The following is a 21,953-nucleotide window of genomic DNA, read 5'->3' as shown; positions in this document are numbered from 1 at the left end:
GAACCAAGAACCCCAAATCCATCCCATGATCTTCAGAACATTAGAAATGAGGATGTTTTGTTGTTGCTTCTTCTGCTCAGGTGGATTCTGAGCATCCCAGGGACATTCCCACATCCCAGGGATCCATGAGATCCCCCCCCCCGTTTATTCCTGATTTTCCATCCTGGACAATCAAGGATAGAGATGCAGAGGGAAGAGAAGTGTGGTGGTGTGGGAGACAGCCCTGCCCCACATTCCACACCTTGGCCTGGGCTCCAGGCTAAACCCAGCTGGAATTGGTGCATTTGGGACATTTGGGAATGCACAAATTTTTCCTTTCTTTTTCCCAGGAACGATGGTTCCATTGCCAAACTTTTTTTTTTTTTTTTTTTTTTTTTTCTTTCTTTTTTTTTTTTTTTTTTTTGCCTTCCCTACGAGACAAGCCCAGGGGCTCCTCTGGTTGTCACCACCAGCTCCCCCCTCCCCAGCCAGGATTTGTGGGGGTTTTTGAATCCCATCTGCATTTCCACTGTGGAATATCAGCTATTCCCACTCCTATTCCCACTGCTGGGATGTCAGCTGGGTTCGATGCTCTCAGGGCTCGTTGCTCTGGGTGGGGAGCAAGGATTTGCTCCCAGTGGAGTCTCTGGGAAGGATTTTTAGCAAATGTTTGTCCCACGTGCTGCGTGTCCCCTCGGCCGTGGCGTTTTGGGGTGTGGTGCCCCTTGGTTTTGGGGAGCTCACCTGGAACTCTGTTCTTCGGTGGGAATTCCAGCAGGGAAATCCCTGGTGGATCTCCTGGGCTGGTGGGCAGAGCAGGAGGCTCTGGGCTCGTTAGGATAATTAATGTGTGTGTGGTAATGAGGTTGGTGTGTGGGGGGGAGGTGTCCCAGCTGCTCATCCCAGAACAGCTGGATCCTCTCCCCAAATGGATTCTCTGGAATCTCGGATTCTCCTGAGCCTCTCCAGATGTGGGACCCAGAGGGACACGTGTGGCTGCATCAGCTTTCCACACTTTGATTCTGCATTAGACCCTGGAAAAGGGAAAATCCCTCACGTGTGCCTCCAGGATTTCCCCTAAGGTGTGAGGATTCCTGCTCCTTTCCATCATTTCCCCCATTAACATTCCCAAACTCCCCGTGTCATCCAAGTGCTTCCCTGGGGAGTTGTTACAAATCCCAATTTCCTGCTCCCAAACCCCTGGAATTCCCAGGGGCAGCCATGGGGAGGGAAGGGAAGGGATGGCTTTGGGGATGGAGAGCTCACAGGGAACGTGGCACCTTTTGCTCAGCTTTGTTTCCCCCCGATCCTGTGCCTGTGGAAGTGCTGCCCTTCCCTGGAATGGTGTTGGAATTCCCATGGATTTGGAGTTCCCATGGCTTTAAAATTCCGATGGTTTTGGAGTTCTCATGACTTTGGAATTCCCATGGATTTTGGAGTTCCCATGGCTTTGAAGTTCCCATGGCTTTGGAGTTCTCATGACTTTGGAATTCTCATGACTTTGGAATTCCTATGGCTTTGGAGTTCCCATGGTTTTGGAGTTCCTATGGATTTGGAGTTCCCATGGCTTTAAAATTCTGGTGGTTTTGGAATTCCTAGGACTTTGGAATTCCCATGGCTTTGGAATTCCGATGGTTTTGGAGTTCTCATGGATTTGGAGTTCCCATGGATTTGGAGTTGCTATGGACTTGAAATTCCCATGGCTTTAAAGTTCCTATGGTTTTGGAATTCCTAGGACTTCGGAGTTCCCACGGCTTTGAAATTCCCATGACTTTGGAATTCTCATGACTTTGGAATTCCTACAGTTTTGGAGTTCCCATTGCTTTGGAATTCCTCTGGCTTTGGAATTCCTGCACTTTGGAATCCCTGCAGCTTTGGCTGGTGCTCTTATGCTCCAGGCAAACCCTGGGCTGGATCCATCCCCGTTTCCACCCTCCTGGCAGTGCTGGTGACGGAGCGAGGGCGTTCCTGGACAAGCTGCCCCTCTGGAATCCTTTTCTGTTCCCTTTTATCTGCTTTGGGGCAAAATAATCCTGCTGACAACTCCTGGGCTGGTGCACAGGCCGTGGTGTCAAAGCAAGGCCCCCCAATGGTGCAGAGCAGGGGGTGGATGGGGCTGGAGCGCAGGGAGGGACCTCGCCAGGATTTTTTGGGATCTGTGGCATCATCACTTTGGATCTCTGGGCTCATCTTTGGGTGGGGAAGAGGTGAGGGCTTGGCTGTGCCAACCCCTTGGTCCCACAGAGGGTTTGCAGCACAACCTGGAGCTCCTGAGGAGCTCTTGCAGCCACGATTTCATCCTCAAATATTTTCTGGGAACAATTCCTGGCCAGCAAAGGCAAACCTGGCTGTGATCCTGCAGGGCTGAATTATTTCAGAGCCTGGCAAGTGTCCATGGATGCACAGCAGCATTGAAACAAACTTTTCCTGTTTTTTCAAATCATGGAATCCTAGGAAGGTTTGGTTTGGAAAAAAAACCACAAACTTAAATCTCAGCTTGTTCCAACTTCCACTGTCCCAGCTGGCTCCTGTCCAAGCTGGCCTTGGACTCTTCCAGGGATCCAGCTGCTCTGGACAAGCAGTGCCTCTGGAATTGGTGCATTTTTCTGTTTTTCCAGGTTTCTGACAATTTTCAGATTTCCTTCTGGGATGGGTTTTTGAAAAAAAACCAAACAAAAATCCCAAACTTGAGAACGGAGGGTTTTGTGGAGCGAGTGTGGTGTGGAGGATGCATCCACAGGGCAGGAGAGGAGAACTGAGAGTGCTGGGGACATCAGGGGGACACTGCCACCACCCTGATCCCACTGAGCTCCCAGTGGTGACACAATGAACCCCTCCCAGCCCCTTTTTATGGGGCCCAAAAAAAAAAAAAAAAAAAAAAGAAAAGTGACTGCAAAAACTGTCATGCAAAGCCTGCCCCGTGGCAGCCCCGCATGCTGCTCCCTCCCGGCCACCTCCATCCTTTTCTTTGCTTGCTTTTGGCTTTTGGGAAGAGGGAGGGTGTAAAAAAAAAAAAAAAAAAAAAATCATTTTCCAAAAGCTTCATCCAAAGCCTGGGGGAGGGTGGGATTTTTTTTTTTAATTTTTATTTTTATTTTTGGTGCCCAGGAGGAAGGCTGGGGGGCCAGGGCGAGGTGCCAGGCTCGGGGCAGGTGCCAAGGGCAGCTCTTTGCTCTGTTGCAGGCTCGTCTCGGGGGCCCAGCCCCCTGACCATGGGGGCACAGGACACCCTGCCCGTGGCTGCTGCCTTCACCGAGACCGTCAATGCTTATTTCAAAGGGGCTGACCCCAACAAGTAGGTGCTGACCCCCCCGGGCTTGGGGTGTCCCTGGAGGGGCGGTTTTGGGGTGGGGGGGTCTGACAGGGAGGTCTCACCCATGTGTGGGTAGAACAGAAAGGGGTTTGGGTGTGGAATCTGAAGAAGGAATAGAAATGGAAGCACGTTTTGATAGAGAAGAATTGCTGAGGGGGTTTTACTGCTGGGTGAGGAAAATGAATCCACAAACACCCGAGATTTGAGTCCAAAAATGAGACAGAGGATCCTGGAACTTTATAGAATAAATGGAGAGGTCATGGGGCGTTCCCCTGGGATCTCTCACATTTTGGATCCCTTTTGATCCCAATTTCCCTCTCTCTTTCCCCATGGGCTGAGTTACTGGAGAGGCCCAGACTTCCCAAACCCTGATACCTGAGATTTCCCTCCAATGTACAACCCTCCCTTTGCATTTTTAATTCTTACAGAATTCAGCGTTTGTTCCCCATTGCTTCTTTCATCTTTCAATATCCAATTTCATTTATCAGCAAACCTACAGTTTGTTTGTAAAGGCAAATCTCTTTTTCCATTCATCAATCAGTGGAATCCATCCCATTATTTCTTTTATCTCTCAATGCTGGTTTTATCCACCAGCAGACCCACAGCTCGTTTGGAAAGACAAATTCATCATTTCTCTCCCACCTCAAACAGAAAATATTTTTACCAAGCAAAATGATTCTGCAGGCAAACAAGAATGGCGATGTTGCAAAAAAACCTCAGAATTTTCTGCAAGAAAACCAAAAAACAACTTTCAGTTTAAATTGTAACGTACCAACTTTTTTTTTTTTTTTGTGATGGGGGAATGGTAACACGGATACGGTGATGTTAGTAGTTATGATGGGCTGTAGGTTAAAGTATTGATTGGTGGTTATATATTAAAAAGTATTTAAAGTATTGAACTAATTAACCAAAACTAGAGCTGGCTTCAGACAAACCTGTGCCTGAAAGCTGTAGGTTAGGCTCTGGTCTGAATTGCTGCATCATCTGGAGGCAATAAACAGCAATTTAAATAATAAATAAATTGCTGTATCAGCTGGAGACAAGAAAAAGCATTTAAAGAAACACCTGGAGCCCCCCCATCCCTCATTTCAGCTCTAACGGAGGTCAGACAGAGTTAAGGGGAATAAAATGGATATTTATTGATTGGATATTTATTGATTGGATATTGATTGAGGAACCTTCAAAGGCCACACCCTGGCAGTGCCAGTGCCACAGTGGTGGCCCCTGCCCTGATGGCTCCAGGGTGGAAGCAAAAGAGAGTTTGGTCACAAAATCTCACATTTTTATAGGTTTTACTCCATTTGCATAAAGAATTGTCCAATTAATAGCCTCAAATCATGAAATTTCATCCTCCTTGCTTGCCCACCCTCCTCTTTCCACGTTGTTTGTGCTCAGGGCCTGAAGTTTGAGGAGATTGTCCTTGAGTTCCCAGCTGGAATAATTTGGTTTTGTCTTCACCACCCTGTGAGAAGATCCTAGTGACCCTTAATATAAAACTAAAAGCTGCACACCCAAGCAGAACAGAAAAAAAAAACCTTTCAACTTAAGGTTTTGTGGGACAGGAGGTGATGTGGCCTGGGGTGTCAGGGACAGGACACTGCTGAGGTGCCCCGTTTAAAAATATTTCTGCTGTGGGGAAGGGAGGGAGGGATGGCAGAGAGCAGCACAGGAAGGGTGGCAGGGGGGCTGCTCCCCTTCCCGTGCCCCAAAGGGGATGGAATTCCTGCAGAAACGTGGAGGGTTTTCCCACCTGTGTTTTAAAACCCTCCGAGATTTAAACCCCAAAGGGCAGAGCGAGGACGAATTAATTTCACTGGAATACTGAACAAAATAAGAAAATAAGAATCTTTAACAGGGCACATTTAAGATCTCCATCAGCCCTTGTGCTGTTTGTGCTCTCTCTGAGGCCACCAGAGGCTCAGAGTCAGAGAATTCACAGAATTCACAGAATTCACAGGATCACAGAGTCACAGGATCACAGAATTCAGAGTCACAGTCACAGAATCTCAGTCACAGGATCAGAGAATCACAGATTTCACAGGATCACAGAATCTCAGTCACAGGATCACAGAGATCATAGGATCAATCACAGATTTCACAGGATCACAGAATCTCGATCACAGGATCACAGGATCAGTCACAGAATCCCAGTCATGAGGTTGGAAGATCAAGTCCTCCAAGCTCGTGGAGTTCCACCCATGCCCAACCCCTCAACTAACCCATGGCACCCACATCCAATCCTTTTCTAAACACACCCAGGGATGGTGACTCCACCCCCTCCCAGGGCAGACAATTCCAGTATTTTATCACCTTTTTCCTAATACCTAATTTCCTAATTTCCCTGGGCGCAGCCCGGGGCTGTGTCCCCTTCCTGCCGTCTGTCACCCGCTGTTGGGAGGGGATGGGGGTCTGCAATCCCCCCTCTCCTTGCTGTGTTTTGAGCCCCCTTTTTCCTCTCCCCCCCTGGCTGTCTGTGCTGGCTGCTGCAGGTGCATCGTGAAGATCACGGGGGAGATGGTGCTGTCCTTCCCTGCGGGCATCACCCGACACTTCGCCAACAACCCCTCCCCAGCCGTGCTCACCTTCCGTGTGCTCAACTTCAACCGCCTGGAACACGTCCTGCCAAACCCCCAACTGCTCTGCTGGTAAAGCCTTTCCCCTCAGCTGCAGCCCAGGGTTCCAGGGAAAATGGGTGTTTGTAGGAATGGATGGTCTGAAGGGTTTTCCTCGGGAGAAGGTTTGGGGAATGAAACTCTCAAACATTTAAATCGTTGGTAAAATCCCGCCATGGTTTGGGTTGATGGATCATCAGGATTGTCCCATGGGCAGGGACACCTTGCACTATCCAAAGTTGTTCCAAGCTCTGTCCGACCTGGCCTTGGGCATTTCCAGGGATCCAGGAGCAGCCACAGCAAATCTGGGAATTCTATTCCAGCCCCTCCCCACCCTCCCAACCAGGAATTCCTTCCCAAATCCCATCCATGCCTGCCCTTTGGGAATCCATTCCCTGTGTGCTGTCCCTCCCTGCCTTGTCCCCAGTCCCTCCCCAGCTCTCCTGGAGCCCCTTCAGGCCCTGCCAGGGGCTCTGAGCTCTCCCTGGATCCTTCTCCTGTCCAGGTGAGCACCCCCAGCTCTCCCAGCCTGGCTCCAGAGGGGCTCCAGCCCTGCAGCAGCTCCATGGATTCCTCTGGAATTTCTCCAGCAGCTCCACATCCTCTTGATGATGGGCTGGGGCAGCTCTGCAGGTGGGGCCTCACCTGAGAGCAACAGAGGAGCAGAATCTCCACCCCCCCCCCCTTTCCTGCTGCCCACCCTGGGATCAGCCCGGGACTGGGGGGATTCTGAATCCCAGATGGATCAGGACAAGCTGGAGCTGTGCGGGAGGGAGCCAATATTCCCCTGGAGGAGGGATTGATGCAGTTCCTGTGCTGTTCAGAGCAGCTCTGCTGCCCGGCCACGTTACCCAAGGGGGTTCATTCTCCTCTGTGCAGTGACAGCGTGCAGAGCGACTCCAACTCCAAGGAGTTCTGGGTCAACATGCCAAATCTGATGACTCACCTAAAGAAGGTATCGGAACAGAAACCTCAAGCCACCTATTACAATGTGGATATGCTCAAATACCAGGTAGGGTGGCGTTTTTGTTTTTTGGGGTTTTTTTTTTGTGAGATAAAACCGTGCCAAAACCAAAAAAAAAAAAAAAAAAATTAAAAAAAAAAAAAAAATTTGCCGATTCTGGCTGTGAAAATGATGTTTCCCTAGCGCAGAGTGGGGCTAATGTGAGGTGGGGGCTCTTGTTGTCCCACTGTCCCTTCTGTGTGGCGCTGCCTTGCCCGCATTTTAAGCCCAGTACTAAACCCAATGGGAGCTCAAGCTCTTTACCTCCCAGTGCGATTATCCGCGTCTGTAAAACGGGATTTCCCCCCTTCAGCCCTATGGAAACTAAATGTTTTTTCTGTCATTTTGGAAGGTATCTGCCCAGGGTATTCAGTCTACTCCATTAAACCTTGCAGTGAGCTGGCGCTGTGACCCTGCAAGCACTGACCTGCGCATTGACTACAAATACAACACGGAGGCAATGACCGCCCCTGTAGCTCTAAACAACGTCCAGTTCCTCGTCCCCGTCGACGGAGGAGTAACCAAACTTCAAGCTGTGCTTCCTCCCGCTGTCTGGTAAGGATTGTTCACCGCTGCCTAAAATCCCCATCCTGCTGCAGGGAGCTGGGAGCGCCTTGGGGACACGGACCCGCCCTCCTCTTGTAGGAAGGGAATGTTTAACCCCGCTCTGATTCTTTTTTTCTTGCCATTCCCATTAAAAAAATATGGTCAGAGATGAAGGGATGTGTGCAGGCAGCCCTTGTTTTGTGTTTTTGGCTTCTTTAACCAGGGTTTAGAGGGATGCTCAGCCCTGGCACAGGGTGTCCAGATTTGTTGTGGCTGTCCCTGGATCCCTGGAATGTCCAAGGCCAGGCTTGGAGCAGCCTGGGATAGTGGAAAGTGTCCCTGCCCGTGGCCTGGATGAATTTTAAGATCTTTTCCAGCCAATACAGTCTGGGATTCTGGGATTCTATGGAAGGATGCATGGCTGTCATTTCCATGTCTCTTGCCCATTGCTCACCAGCAATCCTCATAACAATCATACAATTTATTTTGTTTGGAAAAGCCTTCTAAGGCTATCAAGTCCACCCATGAACCCAGCATTGTGAAATCCAAACCCAAGCTCCCAAAATTGCTGCTCCAGAGCAGTTTCCCCCCCCTCTCCCCCAGTCTTTAGCAAAATTCAAATTACTCCTCAGCAATTTCTTGATTCCTACAGAAATGCTCTTCTCCATGTGTTTGCAGGAATGCTGAACAGCAAAGGATATTGTGGAAGATCCCTGACATCTCCCAGAAGTCAGAAAATGGAGGTAAAAATGTAAAAATGCACGTCCTTAACTCGGAATCCTTCCCTCAGCCCCTGACCCACTGACGGTGCCAGCACACAAGCCCAGACACTCAGATTCCTGCTGGGGCTTGCTGGGGACAAAACTATTTAATTTTGGAGCTTAAAAAGCAGGGCTGTGTGCCACCAGCACTGCTGTGCCAACCACCTTGGCATCCCGAGGGGAATTCACACACGGGGCTGCTTTGCCAATATTTGGAGGCTGGGGACCCACGTGCATCCCTGTTGGGGACATCGGTGTCTCCTCCAGGGGTTTTCCATGTGGGAAAGTCTCCAAAGGTTTTGGAACAGAATTTTAGATACAAGCAAAGTTTTGATTAGAGGTAGAAGTTGTTTTTGTTGAGGTTTTGGTAGGGTGATGTGGATGTGTGAAAATGAGGATGAGGGGGTTTGGTTTGGATCTGTCCCATCCCGGGAATCCTGCGGGGTTCGGCTCTGCCCCATCCCGGGGATTCTGCAGTGTCGGTCCCTCCGTGACTTTTCGCAATCCCCTTGTGGGTCCCAAAAACGCTCCTGGCGCCCGTCCCTGCTCACGGGGCTCTCTTTGGGGTTTCTCTCCAGGTGTGGGCTCGCTGCTGGCGCGGTTCCAGCTGTCGGAAGGGCCGAGCTCGCCGGCCCCGCTGGCCGTGCAGTTCACCAGCGAGGGCAGCACCTTGTCCAGCTGTGACATCGAGCTGGTGGGAGCCGGGTACCGCTTCTCCCTCATCAAAAAGAGGTTTGCGGCAGGTGGGTGCTCCTTTGGGGTGTCCCTGTCCCCGCAGGTCCCCTCGGGCTGTGCCGGGATGCTGGAGGATGCTGAGGGATGCTGGGGGATGCTGGGGGATGCTGGAGGATGCTGGAGGATGCTGAGGGATGCTGGAGGATGCTGGGGGATGCTGGAGGATGCTGAGGGATGCTGGAGGATGCTGGGGGATGCTGGAGGATGCTGAGGGATGCTGGAGAATGCTGGGGGATGCTGGAGGATGCTGGGGGATGCTGGAGGATGCTGGAGGATGCTGGAGGATGCTGGGGGATGCTGGGGGATGCTGGAGAATGCTGGAGGATGCTGGAGGATGCTGGAGGATGCTGGGGGATGCTGGGGGATGCTGGAGGATGCTGGAGGATGCTGGAGGATGCTGGGGGATGCTGGGGGATGCTGATGGTGGCCAGGGTAGGGACAGACGGACATCGGCTCCCCTGTATGGAATAAATCCTGCTGCCACTCAGCAGCCTCGGGTTTCGTGGCTCATTCCTGCTCCTGCACCAGAGCCAAGGGCTGGGGGCATCTCCAGCAAGAGCTTTTGGCCCGGTGCTGTAGAAAATAATGAGGGTTTTTCCTCGTGGATTTCTCCTCGTGGATTTTTCCTCGTGTTCATTGCCGCAGAGAATAATGAGGATTTTTCCTCGTGTTCATTGCTGCACAGAATAACTAGGTTTTTTCCTCGTGGATTTTTCCTTGTGTTTTTTGCCAGAGAACAACGAGGATTTTTCCTCGTGCTCATTGCTGCAGAGAATAACGAGGATTTTTCCTCGTGAATTTTTCCTCATGGAGTTCATTGGTGTAGAGAACAACAAGGATTTTTCTTTCTGGATTTTTCCTCTTGTTCTTCGCCAGGGAATAACGAGGATTTTCCCTGGTGATTTTTTTCCTTGTGGATTTTTTTTCGTGTTCATTGCTACATAGAACAAGGATTTTTTCCTTGTGTTCATTGCTGCAGAGAATAATGAGAATTTTTCTTCGTGGATTTTTCTTCGTGGATTTTTCCTCATGTTCATTGCTGCAGAGAACAAGGAATTTCCTCGTGGGTTTTTCCTCGTGTTCTTTGCCAGGAAACAACGAGGATTTTTCCTTGTGTTCATTGCTGCAGAGAACAACGGGGATTTTTCTTTGTGGATTTTTCTTTGTGGATTTTTCTTTGTGGATTTTTCTTTGTGGGTTTTTCCTCGTGGATTTTTCCTCGTGGATTTTTCCTCGTGTTTATTGCTCACAGACAAGGATCTCCAGGCTGCAGGGCTGGTGGAGTTGGGCAAACCTGGGAATCAGGGCAGCTCCTTCCCTCCAGCTGATTTCTGATCCCATTTCCAGGTAAATATTTGGCGGATAACTGATGGAAGTTTATGCAAGTCCATGGAAAATACTATGGAAAAATCCCCAAGGACTGCTGTGCGTGGAACGGGTTTTAATTACAGTTTAAGGAAAATGAACTAAATCCTGCACTCGGGACATTTCTGTTGGAAGTGTCGACAACTTTCAGCATTTATTTTTTTTTTTTCCCTTGGAAAACACCGTCTTGACCAGTCCTCCAGTATTTACTTCTAGATGTAACATTGTTAATGGTTTTAAAATGTAATTATTGTATTTGTAAATTGTACTCATTCCAGTAAGGCTGTATTTTGGCAGTTAGACACTTGAGTTTTAGCATTTTACCATTCATGAAATGGATGTAATTTAAACTGTGGTATATAAATCTAATAGTAGTACTGTTGAATGGCACAATGCTTACAGAGGTAGATTGCATTTTGTCAATATATACAATTTAAATACGATACTGGTAGCTGTTATGAAGGGGGTGCCTCATCAAAAGAGAGTTCAGTAGAGCCCACAGGCTGATTTAATTTTCCTTCAGTCCTTAGTACGTCTCACAGCCATCAATAAAAAGCTCAACCTTCAGGTTTAGCTGGTTTAACTCCAGAAAAAAAAAATATTGTTGGAAAGCTGAAGGTTCCTAGGACGGTCCCCCAGGAAGAAAATCTCACTTCTGCAAAAGAGTATTTACTCCAAATTTCCAGCCCTAAGAGCTGCAGATTCCCTGCTGGAATGAATGCCGTGTGGATTTTATATCCCTGCCCGTGTGTTTGGCAGGGATTCAGGTGAGGAAAGGAGCAGCAAAGAGGCTGGGAGGTCACTCTGAGCTCACAGCACTGGCACAAAAATGTCATCGTTGGCTTCAAGGATGCGTTTCCTGAGCTGCCCCCGGATGTTTGTTTGTTTTTACGTTGCTTTGCTGGCTTTTTTCTGCCTTTCTTCCCCCCCGTTTTTGAAAGCTCTACGGGTTTAGAAAACGCTTTAAAGAATCGCAGCTGCACCTGCTTCTCTGTTTTAGCACTCGGGCAGGAAAACGTGCGTGGAAAAACGCTGGGAAAAAAAAAATTCCCCAGGGAGCAGGAACAGCACGGGGGGTGCTGACAGCAATCAGGGCAGGAGAATTGGGAGCAGAGATGGGAAAACACATGGAAGTGCTGAACTGGAGGATGAGGGAGAAAATTTTATCCCTCTGGTGTTTTCCCTGTCCCACTGAGTGCTGCTCATTCCCGTGGATTTCAGCCTCATCCTAATCCTGGCAAAAGCCTTGGTGGCACTCACAGCGCTGCAGCTGCTGGGTTGAGCCGGTTAAAAAGGAGGATTTGGCAATACTGGGAGTCAAAAATGAAGGGAAGTTTGTGGAATTAAACACAGAGGCACGGAGGAGCACGGGAGCATCCACCGAGTGCTGTGCTGGGACTTGGGGGCTGTGGAAAATGATAAAAATGATTAAAAGTTTGGGTTTTACAAGTGATGCCAGGATTAGGGTGGTGCGTTTGCATTGGAAAACAGCCTGGGCGTGTTGGGAAGTGCTTGATGTATGAAAACAGAGATCTGTGCCCATCTTACAGGAAAAGAAGGGAATGTGGGGATATTTCAGGTGTGAGGTGGCTCCCGGGCTGAGATCTGGGGGGTGAGCCGTGTGGGAGCTGACGAAAGGAAAAGCACAATTCACTCCTGCAGCTTCCCACATCCTCACCGATTTGGGGACTGCACTCCCCGGTGTTCCACTCCATGAATGATTTTTCCCCCTGAACTGGAAATTTGTGTAAATTGTGTGGAGCTCACCCCTTTCTGACACAGAAGTATAGGGCAAACCCTAAGAATCAGGTTTATGGTGTGTATAATTGTTCCAAACCCATCCTTCCAAAAGAGAACTACTGCATAGACCTGAAAAAAAAAAAATAATAGGATTTATAATGTAAATATTACCAGAACATAGAGATTTTACTTTATATTTCGTTTGAAAGACAAGGTGTTTACATTAGCATTGGGTTTTTTGAGCGCTTTTTAAAGAGAAAAAACCCATAACCCAAAGCTCCCAAGCTCATCCTGTTTGAGCTGGTGAACAAAACCGAGGTCACTTTTTTGGGATTCAGCCCTCGTGGCCTGGGGAAGAGAGATGGGAACAGTCTGGGACATTTCTGGGATGTGTGGGATGTGCCAGCACTCCCAGCCCCACAGGGACACAGTCCCAGCTCCAGCCCCTGGCAGGTGACACCAACCCTGTGACACTGCGACCACCTGGGACAGGTTTTTCCATCCTGCTCGTGCCAATTTTTGGCACGGAAGGAGTGGTTTTAGGATGGAAAGTTTTCCCAGAGTAAATTTGGGGAATTTGGGTTTGTTGGGAGTTTGGTGAGAGCACCTGGCTCCGGAGAGGGACCTGGAGTGTTCAGGGCATTCAGGCTCTGCAGGCTTCACTTCTGCTGTGGCTTTTAGGTAGGAAAATCCATTTGTTTTCAGGGAATTCCTCTGTTTGGGGTTGGCTGCCCACTGGCAGAGAGCAGCTGAGGCAGCAGGGAGGGGAAATGGAAATTCTTTGGTTTTGTACAGGTCCCAGACTGATTTGGGTGGGAAGGGATCTTAAAAATCGTCCAGTTCCAGCCCTGCCATGGCAGGGACACCTTCTCCTGTCCCAGCTTCTTTCACACCCCATCCAAGCTGGCCTTGGGCACTGCCAGGGATCCAGGGGCAGCCACAGCAAATCTGGGCACCCTGTGCCAGGAATTCCCAATTCCCAATATCCCATCCATCCCTGTCCTCTGGGAATCCATTCCCTGTGTGCTGTCCCTCCCTGCCTTGTCCCCAGTCCCTCTCCAGCTCCCATCCCAGGGACCCTTCCACTGTCCCAAGGTGCTCCAGCCCAGCCTTGGGCACTGCCAGGGATCCAGGGGATCTGGGAATTCCTGCCCAATATCCCATCTAAATCCATCTTCTTTCAGCTCACAGCCATTCCCTGTGTGCTGTCCCTCCCTGCCTTGTCCCCAGTCCCTCCCCAGCTCTCCTGGAGCCCCTTCAGGCCCTGCCAGGGGCTCTGAGCTCTCCCTGGATCCTTCTCCTCTCCAGGTGAGCACCCCCAGCTCTCCCAGCCTGGCTCCAGCCCTTGGAGCATTCCCAGAGGGAAACACCACAGCTCTGTTTCCCAGCAGGGCTTTTTCCAAGTGGAGAGGGGGCTCAGCAGCACTGGGATCGGAACAAACAGAAAAAGAAATCAAATCAAATCATTTTTAATCATAAAAATGTGGATGCGTGCACAGAAAGGCTTTAGCTCTGTTCCTCCCACTGACCTTTCCCTTTAGACTCCATCCCTCAGCAACCTCTCCCAAAGGAATTTTCCCCTGGGAATTTGGCAGCCCACACCTGCAGGGTCAAGGTTCCTCTGGCAGAGCAGGAGAATTTTTGCCCAAGGACAGCTCCAGACCTGGAATGTTACATGGCAGGAGCAGGAAGTCGTTTTTCTTGTCCCCTCTCCGCTGTTTGCTGCAAAGTGTCACAATTCTCAGCCAGCTCGTGGTGCTCCTCACAGGAGACCTTTCAGAGCAGTTTTTTAATTTAACAATGTTTCTTAATAACTCTGAAATCTCTCAATAGTAGGAAATATCACCAAATACTGAGCTTTTCGTTTGGTCTCTGCATTTATTCCTGAATGTCACTGCCGTCTTTAAAACATCTTTTTTTTTTTTTTTTTTTTTTTTTTTGTCATTCGGTATTTCAGTGAAATTAATTTGTCTTCACTCTGCCCTTTCAGGTTTCGTCTATTAATTTTTAAATCATAAATGGGAAAAGCCTGGAAGTTTCTGTTGGAATGTCATCCCTTTTTAGCCAGGCAGAGCAGGGAAGGGAAGGGAAGGTACAGTCCCCTGGCACCCTTCCCAGGCTGCTCTCCAAGATTCCTCCAGCAGGAACATCCAAAAAAAAAAAAAGAGTCACCACCTCTTTCTCCCAGCAGAAACATTTTTAAATGGCTGGAGTGCACTGAAAAGGTGACACATTTTTAATTTACCTAAGAGAGAGTCAGACTTTTTTTTTTACCTTACCCTTTTGTTGTTTTTATGTGAAAATATCTTGGTTAAAACCCCTAATTTTGAAGCTTGTCGTGACCAAAATATGTAACATCATCTTGTTGTACTTTCCTGGTTAGAAAACACCGTCTCAAAGATTTTTATTTCATAGCCAGAATTCTTCTCTTCCTCTTTTCCTCACAATTTTAAATGAATCCGTGTAGAGCCAGGGAGGTTTTATGATAATCAGGATTATTCCAGTTTTATGATAATCAGGATTTGAATTCTTCTTTCACTGCAAAGCAAGGAAAAGATTTGCAGGACTACACCCTGCTCCAGCCTGGCTTCCCTTGTCCCTTTAGGAGGGATGATGCTGCTGGCAGTGGTTTTTGGAACCACAGATTGATGGTGGGGATGCTCTTCACAGGTTTGTGGACAGGCAGGATGTGGTGGAACACCAGATCCCAGCGAGCCCTTTGGGATATTTTGTCCATCCATTAGAAATTCCAGGTTTTCTGGCAATCACCGTGGATGTGGTGTCCCAATGCAGGAAGGGGTTTTTCCTCTCCCAAACGTTCTGAGGTTGGTGAAATGCCTTGGATGCCATAAAACAAGCAGGGATGTGTGGTGGTCTGAGCTGGGAATTGAGTTGGGATGTGCTGGGAAGCTCCCAGGGCTGGTGGGAGGAGGGCCCGGGATGTGGGACATCCCCACTGTGACACCCCAGCAGTGAATCCAATACCCCCAGGTATCACCCTGGACCGTTTAATGAACTCCCTCGTGTATAAAATGTTTATAAATATTTGTGGATGAAGATACACAGGTCTATTTTTAAGATTTAAGTTAAATAAGTTAATGAATGGCTGGCCTTTTCTGCCTAAACGTGCAATGAGATATATTATACCTTTAGTCTACGATGGCCTAGGTACTGCTTAGTCTGTGATGAAAACTTTGCTGCTTTCCTACTGTTCTCAGAGAAAAAATAAAATAAAATAAAATAAAACCTATAAAAGACGTACAGGTTTGTTGCACAGGGACTACTGCAGCGAAGCTTTGTATTTGACCCCTGGTAATATGAATGTGTTGTATTGACTTGTTGAAGATAATCATGAATCAAAACATATTTTAAATGTTACTTGCCTTATAGATTAGAGTACGACTATGTGGATATCATTTTTGTAAATACTGTTTTTTATAAATGTCTCTCCTCCATCCTCCCCGTCACCCATTTCACCCACTCTCAAATATGCAATTATTTACCATGCAGAGCGTTGTGACAAAGAAATCCCCCACGTCAGAACAAAGTTTATTCATTCTATACATAAGAACCACATGAACTACCCAACTGAGTTGCAATTTAAATGTGATTATTATTATTTTTTTTTCCTTGAAAATAAACAAAAAAACGTAAAACAATTTTTTTTTTTTGTTTTCTGAGCGAGTTTTGCTTCCACGTGCAGCAGCACCCAGAGGAGAGGGCAGAGGGATTGAAGGCTGGCCCCCAAAAAAAGGGTCAAAAAAGGGTCCCTGTCCCAAAAACCATCATTGCTGCTGGAGTTATGGGCAGTGTCCCAGCACGGGGACAGGTCGAGGGTGGCAGGTGGGGACAAGTGAGGATCCACAGGGAGCGTGGGGATGGATGGAGCTGCAGGAATGGGCTGGGGGGACATGGGGGACACGGGGGACACGGGGCTGGGGGGACATGGGGGACACGGGGCTGTGGGGACACAGGGCTGTGGGGACATAGGGCTGTGGGGACATGGGGGACATGGGGCTGTGGGGACATGGGGCTGTGGGGACATGGGGCTGTGGGGACATAGGGCTGTGGGGACATGGGGGACACGGGGCTGTGGGGACATGGGAGACATAGAGCTGTGGGGACACGGGGCTGTGGGGACATGGGGACACAGGGCTGTGGGGACGGGGCTGTGGGGACATGGGGTTGTGGGGACATGGGGACATAGGGCTGTGGGGACATGGGGACACAGGGCTGTGGGGACATGGGGACATGGGGCTGTGGGGACATAGGGCTGTGGGGACATGGGGGACACGGGGCTGTGGGGACATGAGGGACCCGTGGAGGCCATGGGGACCTGCGGAAGGTGTAGGGATAAGGTGGAGGGCCGGGAATACTGAGGGATGGAGGTGGGGAACGGGAATGAGGCGGGGAATGGGAATATGGAGGGATGGAGGTGGGGAACAGGAATACGGAAGAATGGAGGCCGGGAATGAGGGGCGATGGAGGCAGGGATCAGGGAGGGATGGAGGCGAGAATGAGAGAGGATGGAGGAGGGATTGGGAATGAGGCGAGGACGGGAATATGGAGGGATGAAGGCTGGGAATGTGAGGGGATGGAGGCGGGATCAGGAATACGAAGGGATGGAGATCGGGAATGAAGAGATGGAAGCGGGATGGGGAACGCGGAGGGATGGAGGCGGGGAACGAGAATCAGGCAGAAATCGGAAATGAGAGGGGATCCGGAATGAGGGGAGATGGAGGCGGGATCGGGAATGAGGGGAGATGGAGGCGGGATCGGGAATGAGGCGGGATCGGGAATGAGGAGAGATGGAGGCGGGATCGGGAATGAGGCGGGATCGGGAATAAGGGGAGATGGAGGCGGGATCGGGAATGAGGCGGGATGGGGAAGGAGGGGAGATGGAGGCGGGATCGGGAATGAGGCGGGATCGGGAATGAGGGGAGATGGAGGCGGGATCGGGAATGAGGCGGGATCGGGAATGAGGGGAGATGGAGGCGGGATCGGGAATGAGGCGGGATCAGGAATGGGCGGGCGGGCCCCGCTCCCCTCCGCAGCTGAGGGCGATGGAGGGCGGCGAATCCCCGTGCGGGCCCGGCTCGGGTGGGTCTCGATTTCCCCTCAAAAACCCTTCAAAACTTGCGGATTTTCCTCCATAAAGTCGAGCTGTGCCTCGCAGGGCCTGGCGGGCGCTTCCCGGCGGCGGCCGTGGAGGAGATCCTGAGGGAAGAGCTGGGGAGCGCCCTGAGGGAGCGGCGCTACGAGCCGGGGCCGTGCCGGCAGGCGGCCTGCGACATCGCCCAGGTGGGACATTGGTGCCCCGAATATCCCCAAAGTACCCATAAAGTGTGAGGTAAAGGCTGGGGGTGGCCAGGGACGTCTCTGAGGTAGGACATTCGTCCTCATGCCTGCACAGGGTGCCCCAAATATCCCCCTAAAATGCCAGTAAAGTGTGAGGTAAAGGCTGGGGGTGGCTGTCGAGGTGCTGGCCAGGGTTGCTCAGAGCGGGTACAGACATATATGAGTTAATTAATAGATTTACAGACTGGTTTGGGTGGGGAGAGACCTTAAAGCTCATCCAGCCTCATCCCTGCCATGGCAGCGACACCTTCAACTGTCCCAGGCTGTTCCAGCCTGCCCTTGGACACTGCCAGGGATGTGGCAGCCACAGCTGCTCTGGGCACCCTGTGAACAATTCCTAGGGCCTCTCCTGGCACAATTCCTTCCCAATATCCCATCCATCCCTGCCCTCTGGTCAGTCCAATACCATTCCCCTTGCCCTGCTATAAATCCATCCCTGTTTTGGAGCTCTTGTGGATGAAATTTGTTTTTCTCTGCAGGGTGTTAAGGCTCGGGTCAAAGCGCTGGCAGTGCCCAGGTACAAGATCGTGGTGGTGGCACACGTTGGGCAGCTGGGTGAGCAGAGCCTGCAGATCAGCAGCAGGTGCCTCTGGGATCCTGGCAGTGACACATTTTCCTCCTGTGTGTTCAAAAACACCTCCCTGTTTGCTGTGGCAAGTGTCTACGGTGTGTATTTTGAATAGGGAGGTAGTGGAGTTGAACAGCAGGAGAAATGGATATTCAGCACAGCTCTTCTTGTCTCTGTTGTTGAAAAGATCTGTGAAGGACCAAGGTGTTCTCACCTGCTTTGGGTGAATGGAATAAGGGTCTTTCCCAGAGTTTTCTCTGGGAAGTTACTTTCTCTTTCTATGACACAGTTTTGCAGCTGATTGCTGCTTTCAGAAATTGCCCTGGAGAGGAAATATTTTCAGAATATTCCCTCTAAGCAATGTTTTCCCTGTTCCCCTCCAGGAAACATTACTGGAAGCATCTGGAGTAGGAAATAAACCATGGGTTTTGCCTGCCTGGTTTTGGGCTGGTGCTGATGGTCCTGAGTCTCTCCTGGTGCAGCCATTCCCTGTTTAGGTGGGGTCTGGCTGAGCTTGCTCTGAATTTGAAACCAGATCTTTTGCTGCCCCTATTTCCCAGCTGAAACCTGCTGTTAGGTTTTCCTGACTCAGAGGACAAATCTATCACAAATCGCTTATTTTATTACATTTTAGGTGCAAAGCTAAAACCAGAACAGGAGTTAGCTGGGAAGAAATAACTTCATGTACTCATGACTTAAACTTTAACCCACTGTAAACACTGTGAAATGCAGACAACCTGAAGCCACTTGCTGGTGTGCAGTGTGACATTTAACACCCAAAAGCTACAATTAAAGAACACAACAGGAAGAATCGTGGTTTATGTCATGATTACTTTAATCCCTGGGAGCTGTGGCACGCTGAGCTGTTGCATTTCAGCACAGGGAGCTGATCTCCCTCCTGCTGCAGCCCACGGTGCAGCAGGATGTGGCCAGCAGATCAGCTGCCTCACGTTTGTTTAGCACAGAAATTTTGCTGCTGTTTTGCAAGTCTTGCTCAGGTTTGACGTGCTGGGGTTCTTTGCTGTGGATCCCCAACCTCAGCTCTGGCTGTGATGAGAAATCGGCGTCACCCTCGTCCTCGTGTGGGAAGTGCTGGGGGTTTTCACCCTCTGCCACAGGAAAATGAGAAGCTGAAAGTTAAAAATCGTGAAAATATGAGTAATTTCTGCTTTTTATCTTTACTTGAAAGATAGACCAAGGTACAGCCAGGGAGCTGGGTGTTAGCCTTTGATATGGGCACCACATCTCTGTGATCATTGTGGTAAAACTGAGTAGTTTAGGGATTTACACTGAGGAGTGTCCTGTGCTGCCTTGAGCCTCACACTGATATATTTGCTTCTCCAGGAAAAACTGGCATTTGATGTGTCAGAGGCTCTTGACCAGCACGTTAAGCTGGACCTGGGGGGGTTCCTGAATTGCAGGTGTTGCATTAAAGCATCAGCTACCCCAAAATTCGGGGTGTTCCCACAGGAATTATCATCCAGCTGCACTTGAAACACCTCAGCACAGCTGGGCCTTGTGCAGTCTCTAAGGGTGTAGTAATTCTCACTTCTTTTTAAAAGCAAGGTTCTTCAACAGATTTTGGGGAGGGGGTTGCCCATGTTACCACTTTTGGATTTGTTTAAAGCTGCTGCTACAAGAGAATTCTCCAAAAATGCAGATGTAAGAAGTGCAGAAAGCCTCTGTTGCTGTCATCTGCCTCAGTTATTTTCTTTTTCTTTATTTCTATTTTTCTCTCTTTTTCTATTTCTCTCTATTTATTTTCATCTGTCAGATTACAGATTTCTAGCTGGGCATGCAACGCTTGAATTTTCTGACTGTCGAGTCAAAATTTTCTGAGAATCAAAAAATCTGCTAATAAGTATAAATACACACAAAAGCACGTGAAGGTGCTTAAATTGCAGAGTAGATCTTCAACGTGCTTTAATTACAAAGTTTTATCAAGTTTCTGCTTTCCAGTGGGGAAAGTGAAGACAGCAGTGAGAAACTCGCACCGGCTTCAGCCAAACTTGTCTCTGTCACTTGAAATGTGATGGCTGAGAGATTTTTTCAGTGATAGCATTGCCTTGAATCCTATTCCTCAGGTGAGTTTGGAAAATTTTGGGCTAAATTATTTTTCTTTCTATAGCAAAATAGCCCAGGAAGCTGAGCCAGACAAGCTGCAGGGAGAGGGAACACGAGGAGCTGCAGCCGCTCTCTGGCTGCCTCCCAGCGCTGCAGGGATTGAGGGGAGCAGGGGATGTGCTGCTTCCCAGTGCCCTCAGATCCCCTGGGATCCCCTGGGATCCCCTGGATCCGGGTGCAGCAGGTAGGGAAAGAGCCTGGGGTGTTTTATTGGTACTCACCCTGCAGCTCCTGGTGCCTTTTCCAGCGTGATCCTCCGCAGGTGAACACCACGGCTCTGATGAAATCTCTCCCACACAGCCTCACCTTGTTCCCTTCCCCTTCCCCCTGCCGTGCCAGCAGCAGGAGAACAAGGCAGCCCAGTGCCAGCACCGTGCCCCTCATGCTGCCAACGTGGCTGCTCCCCAGCTGCGTGTGGGCAGGGCAGAAGGGATCCAGTGGGGAATTCTGCTGGAGCTTTCCCATTTATACTGATGGTGTGTCCACTCCACTGAGTAACAGCTCACTCCGAGGGTGGAAATGTTTGCTAAAACCAATAAACTGCTTGTTTCTGGTCATGTTTGAAGTGCTTTGGGATGTTAGGCAGGTATTAAAGATTTCTGAAGTCTACCTAGCTGCTTTACTGGGAACACCTGAGGTGTGACACGTTTATGGGGTCTGGATTAGGTGGATGCAGGTAATCCAGAACAAAAGGGTGTTTGTGACCTTCATGGGTTTGGTGTCTGTGTTCCCTGATGCCCAGTCCTGACTGGGGTCTTTTTGTGTTGATAAATGGAATTAACTCCTTCCTGTGATGTCTGTGTGCACCTCTTCATTCCCCCACCGTGTTTACTGCTAGCTGTGGGTGCTTGTGGGGAAAACTCTGCTGAGAAAATCCACTCCAGAGGGGGTTTGGGGCAGATATTGATATTCCAGCCAGGATTCCCAGTGTGCCAAGAAATAAGACATGATCCTACAACTCATAGAGCTGAGTCTGCTCTGAGAGCAGAGCTTGGTTCTGACTTATTGATTCCTAATGTTGGCTTCAGTGTATTTACATTTCTATAAAAAATCCTTGCAATAAAATGCCTCTAGGAAGAACTGTCTCAATTATATGGTCAGAAATTCCATGTTAAAGAACAAAATAACACGAGGAACTTTGGAGATCTTGAGCCCTTCCTAGCACCACAAGGATTTTCCAGCACCATAATGTTACAGGTAATTAATTTTCACTGTGTGCAGGGTGGGTTATGATGTGTTAGAGAAAGGTTGCTTTTTAGCAGTAAGCAAACAGTCGTGGGCATGAATGGAAAATATAAGGTGTATTTTGGTCCAGATTTATAATAATGATTAACAAATGATTCACCTTAACGAGTGGCTTTCTTTTGAAACACACCAAGCTGAATTTTATGTCAGGGGGGAAGTTTGCCTGTCCCCTGTGAGATGTGCAGCACACAGAAGGAAGTGGATGTTAATGCAGCACAAATGATCCTTAATTCAGTGATGTGTTTGAGTGCTGGGTGTTTATTGTCAGGATAATGAGGGAGGCTGGATGTTCTGCATCTATAAAATACACCTTTCCTTTGCAGTAATGTGCTCAGCAGCAGGGCTACAACTTGTGCTCCATCACTCCTCTGGAGATGCTCCCTCTTTCCTGTGGGCACGAAATCTTCCAGCTGGGTATTTTTTATTTTTTCTGTTTTTTTTCTGCTCTGCCCCCCTAAAAAAGCCACTTTAGGCAGCCAAACGCTGCCTGCTTTCAACCCAAGGAGAAAAGACTTTAGGGGAAAAGCAGAAAGGGATAAAGGAGAAAAGACTCAGAGACTTTGCATGATGAGGATTCCAGAAAGGGCCACCCATGTATGAACTC

General features: G+C 49.3%; 3 protein-coding genes across 3 annotated transcripts in view; 2 read left to right on the top strand and 1 right to left on the bottom strand.

Annotated features, from left to right (window-relative positions):
• Positions 1-15,713, top strand: part of SGIP1 (SH3GL interacting endocytic adaptor 1) — a 56,888-nt gene extending 41,175 nt beyond the window's left edge. Inside the window, exons 19-25 of the mRNA XM_088169609.1 lie at positions 3,163-3,274; positions 5,782-5,937; positions 6,784-6,916; positions 7,260-7,462; positions 8,132-8,196; positions 8,793-8,957; positions 10,297-15,713. Coding sequence (XP_088025735.1) covers positions 3,163-3,274; positions 5,782-5,937; positions 6,784-6,916; positions 7,260-7,462; positions 8,132-8,196; positions 8,793-8,957; positions 10,297-10,319 — 857 coding nt within the window. The 3' untranslated portion in view covers positions 10,320-15,713. The remainder of the gene's footprint in view (positions 1-3,162; positions 3,275-5,781; positions 5,938-6,783; positions 6,917-7,259; positions 7,463-8,131; positions 8,197-8,792; positions 8,958-10,296) is intronic.
• Positions 15,714-16,570: 857 nt separating this feature from the next.
• Positions 16,571-18,791, top strand: DYNLT5 (dynein light chain Tctex-type family member 5). Its single transcript, XM_088169550.1, has 3 exons — positions 16,571-16,640; positions 17,114-17,355; positions 17,892-18,791. Exons 1-3 carry the CDS (start codon positions 16,571-16,573, stop codon positions 18,093-18,095), a joined length of 516 nt encoding a protein of 171 aa, XP_088025676.1. The 3' UTR covers positions 18,096-18,791.
• Positions 17,088-21,893, bottom strand: INSL5 (insulin like 5). Its single transcript, XM_014891101.2, has 2 exons — positions 20,326-21,893; positions 17,088-19,089 (listed from the first exon to the last, which is right to left on the bottom strand). The coding sequence occupies exons 1-2, from the start codon at positions 20,567-20,569 to the stop codon at positions 18,854-18,856; spliced, it is 480 nt and encodes a 159-aa protein (XP_014746587.1). The 5' UTR covers positions 20,570-21,893; the 3' UTR covers positions 17,088-18,853.
• Between the last annotated feature and the right edge of the window lie 60 nt (positions 21,894-21,953).

Source organism: Sturnus vulgaris, chromosome 9 (assembly GCF_052056855.1).
Source record: "Sturnus vulgaris isolate bStuVul1 chromosome 9, bStuVul1.hap1, whole genome shotgun sequence".
NCBI lineage: Eukaryota > Metazoa > Chordata > Aves > Passeriformes > Sturnidae > Sturnus > Sturnus vulgaris.
The sequence above is the reverse complement of the archived record's forward strand: the minus strand, read 5'-3'. Positions and strand labels throughout refer to the sequence as shown.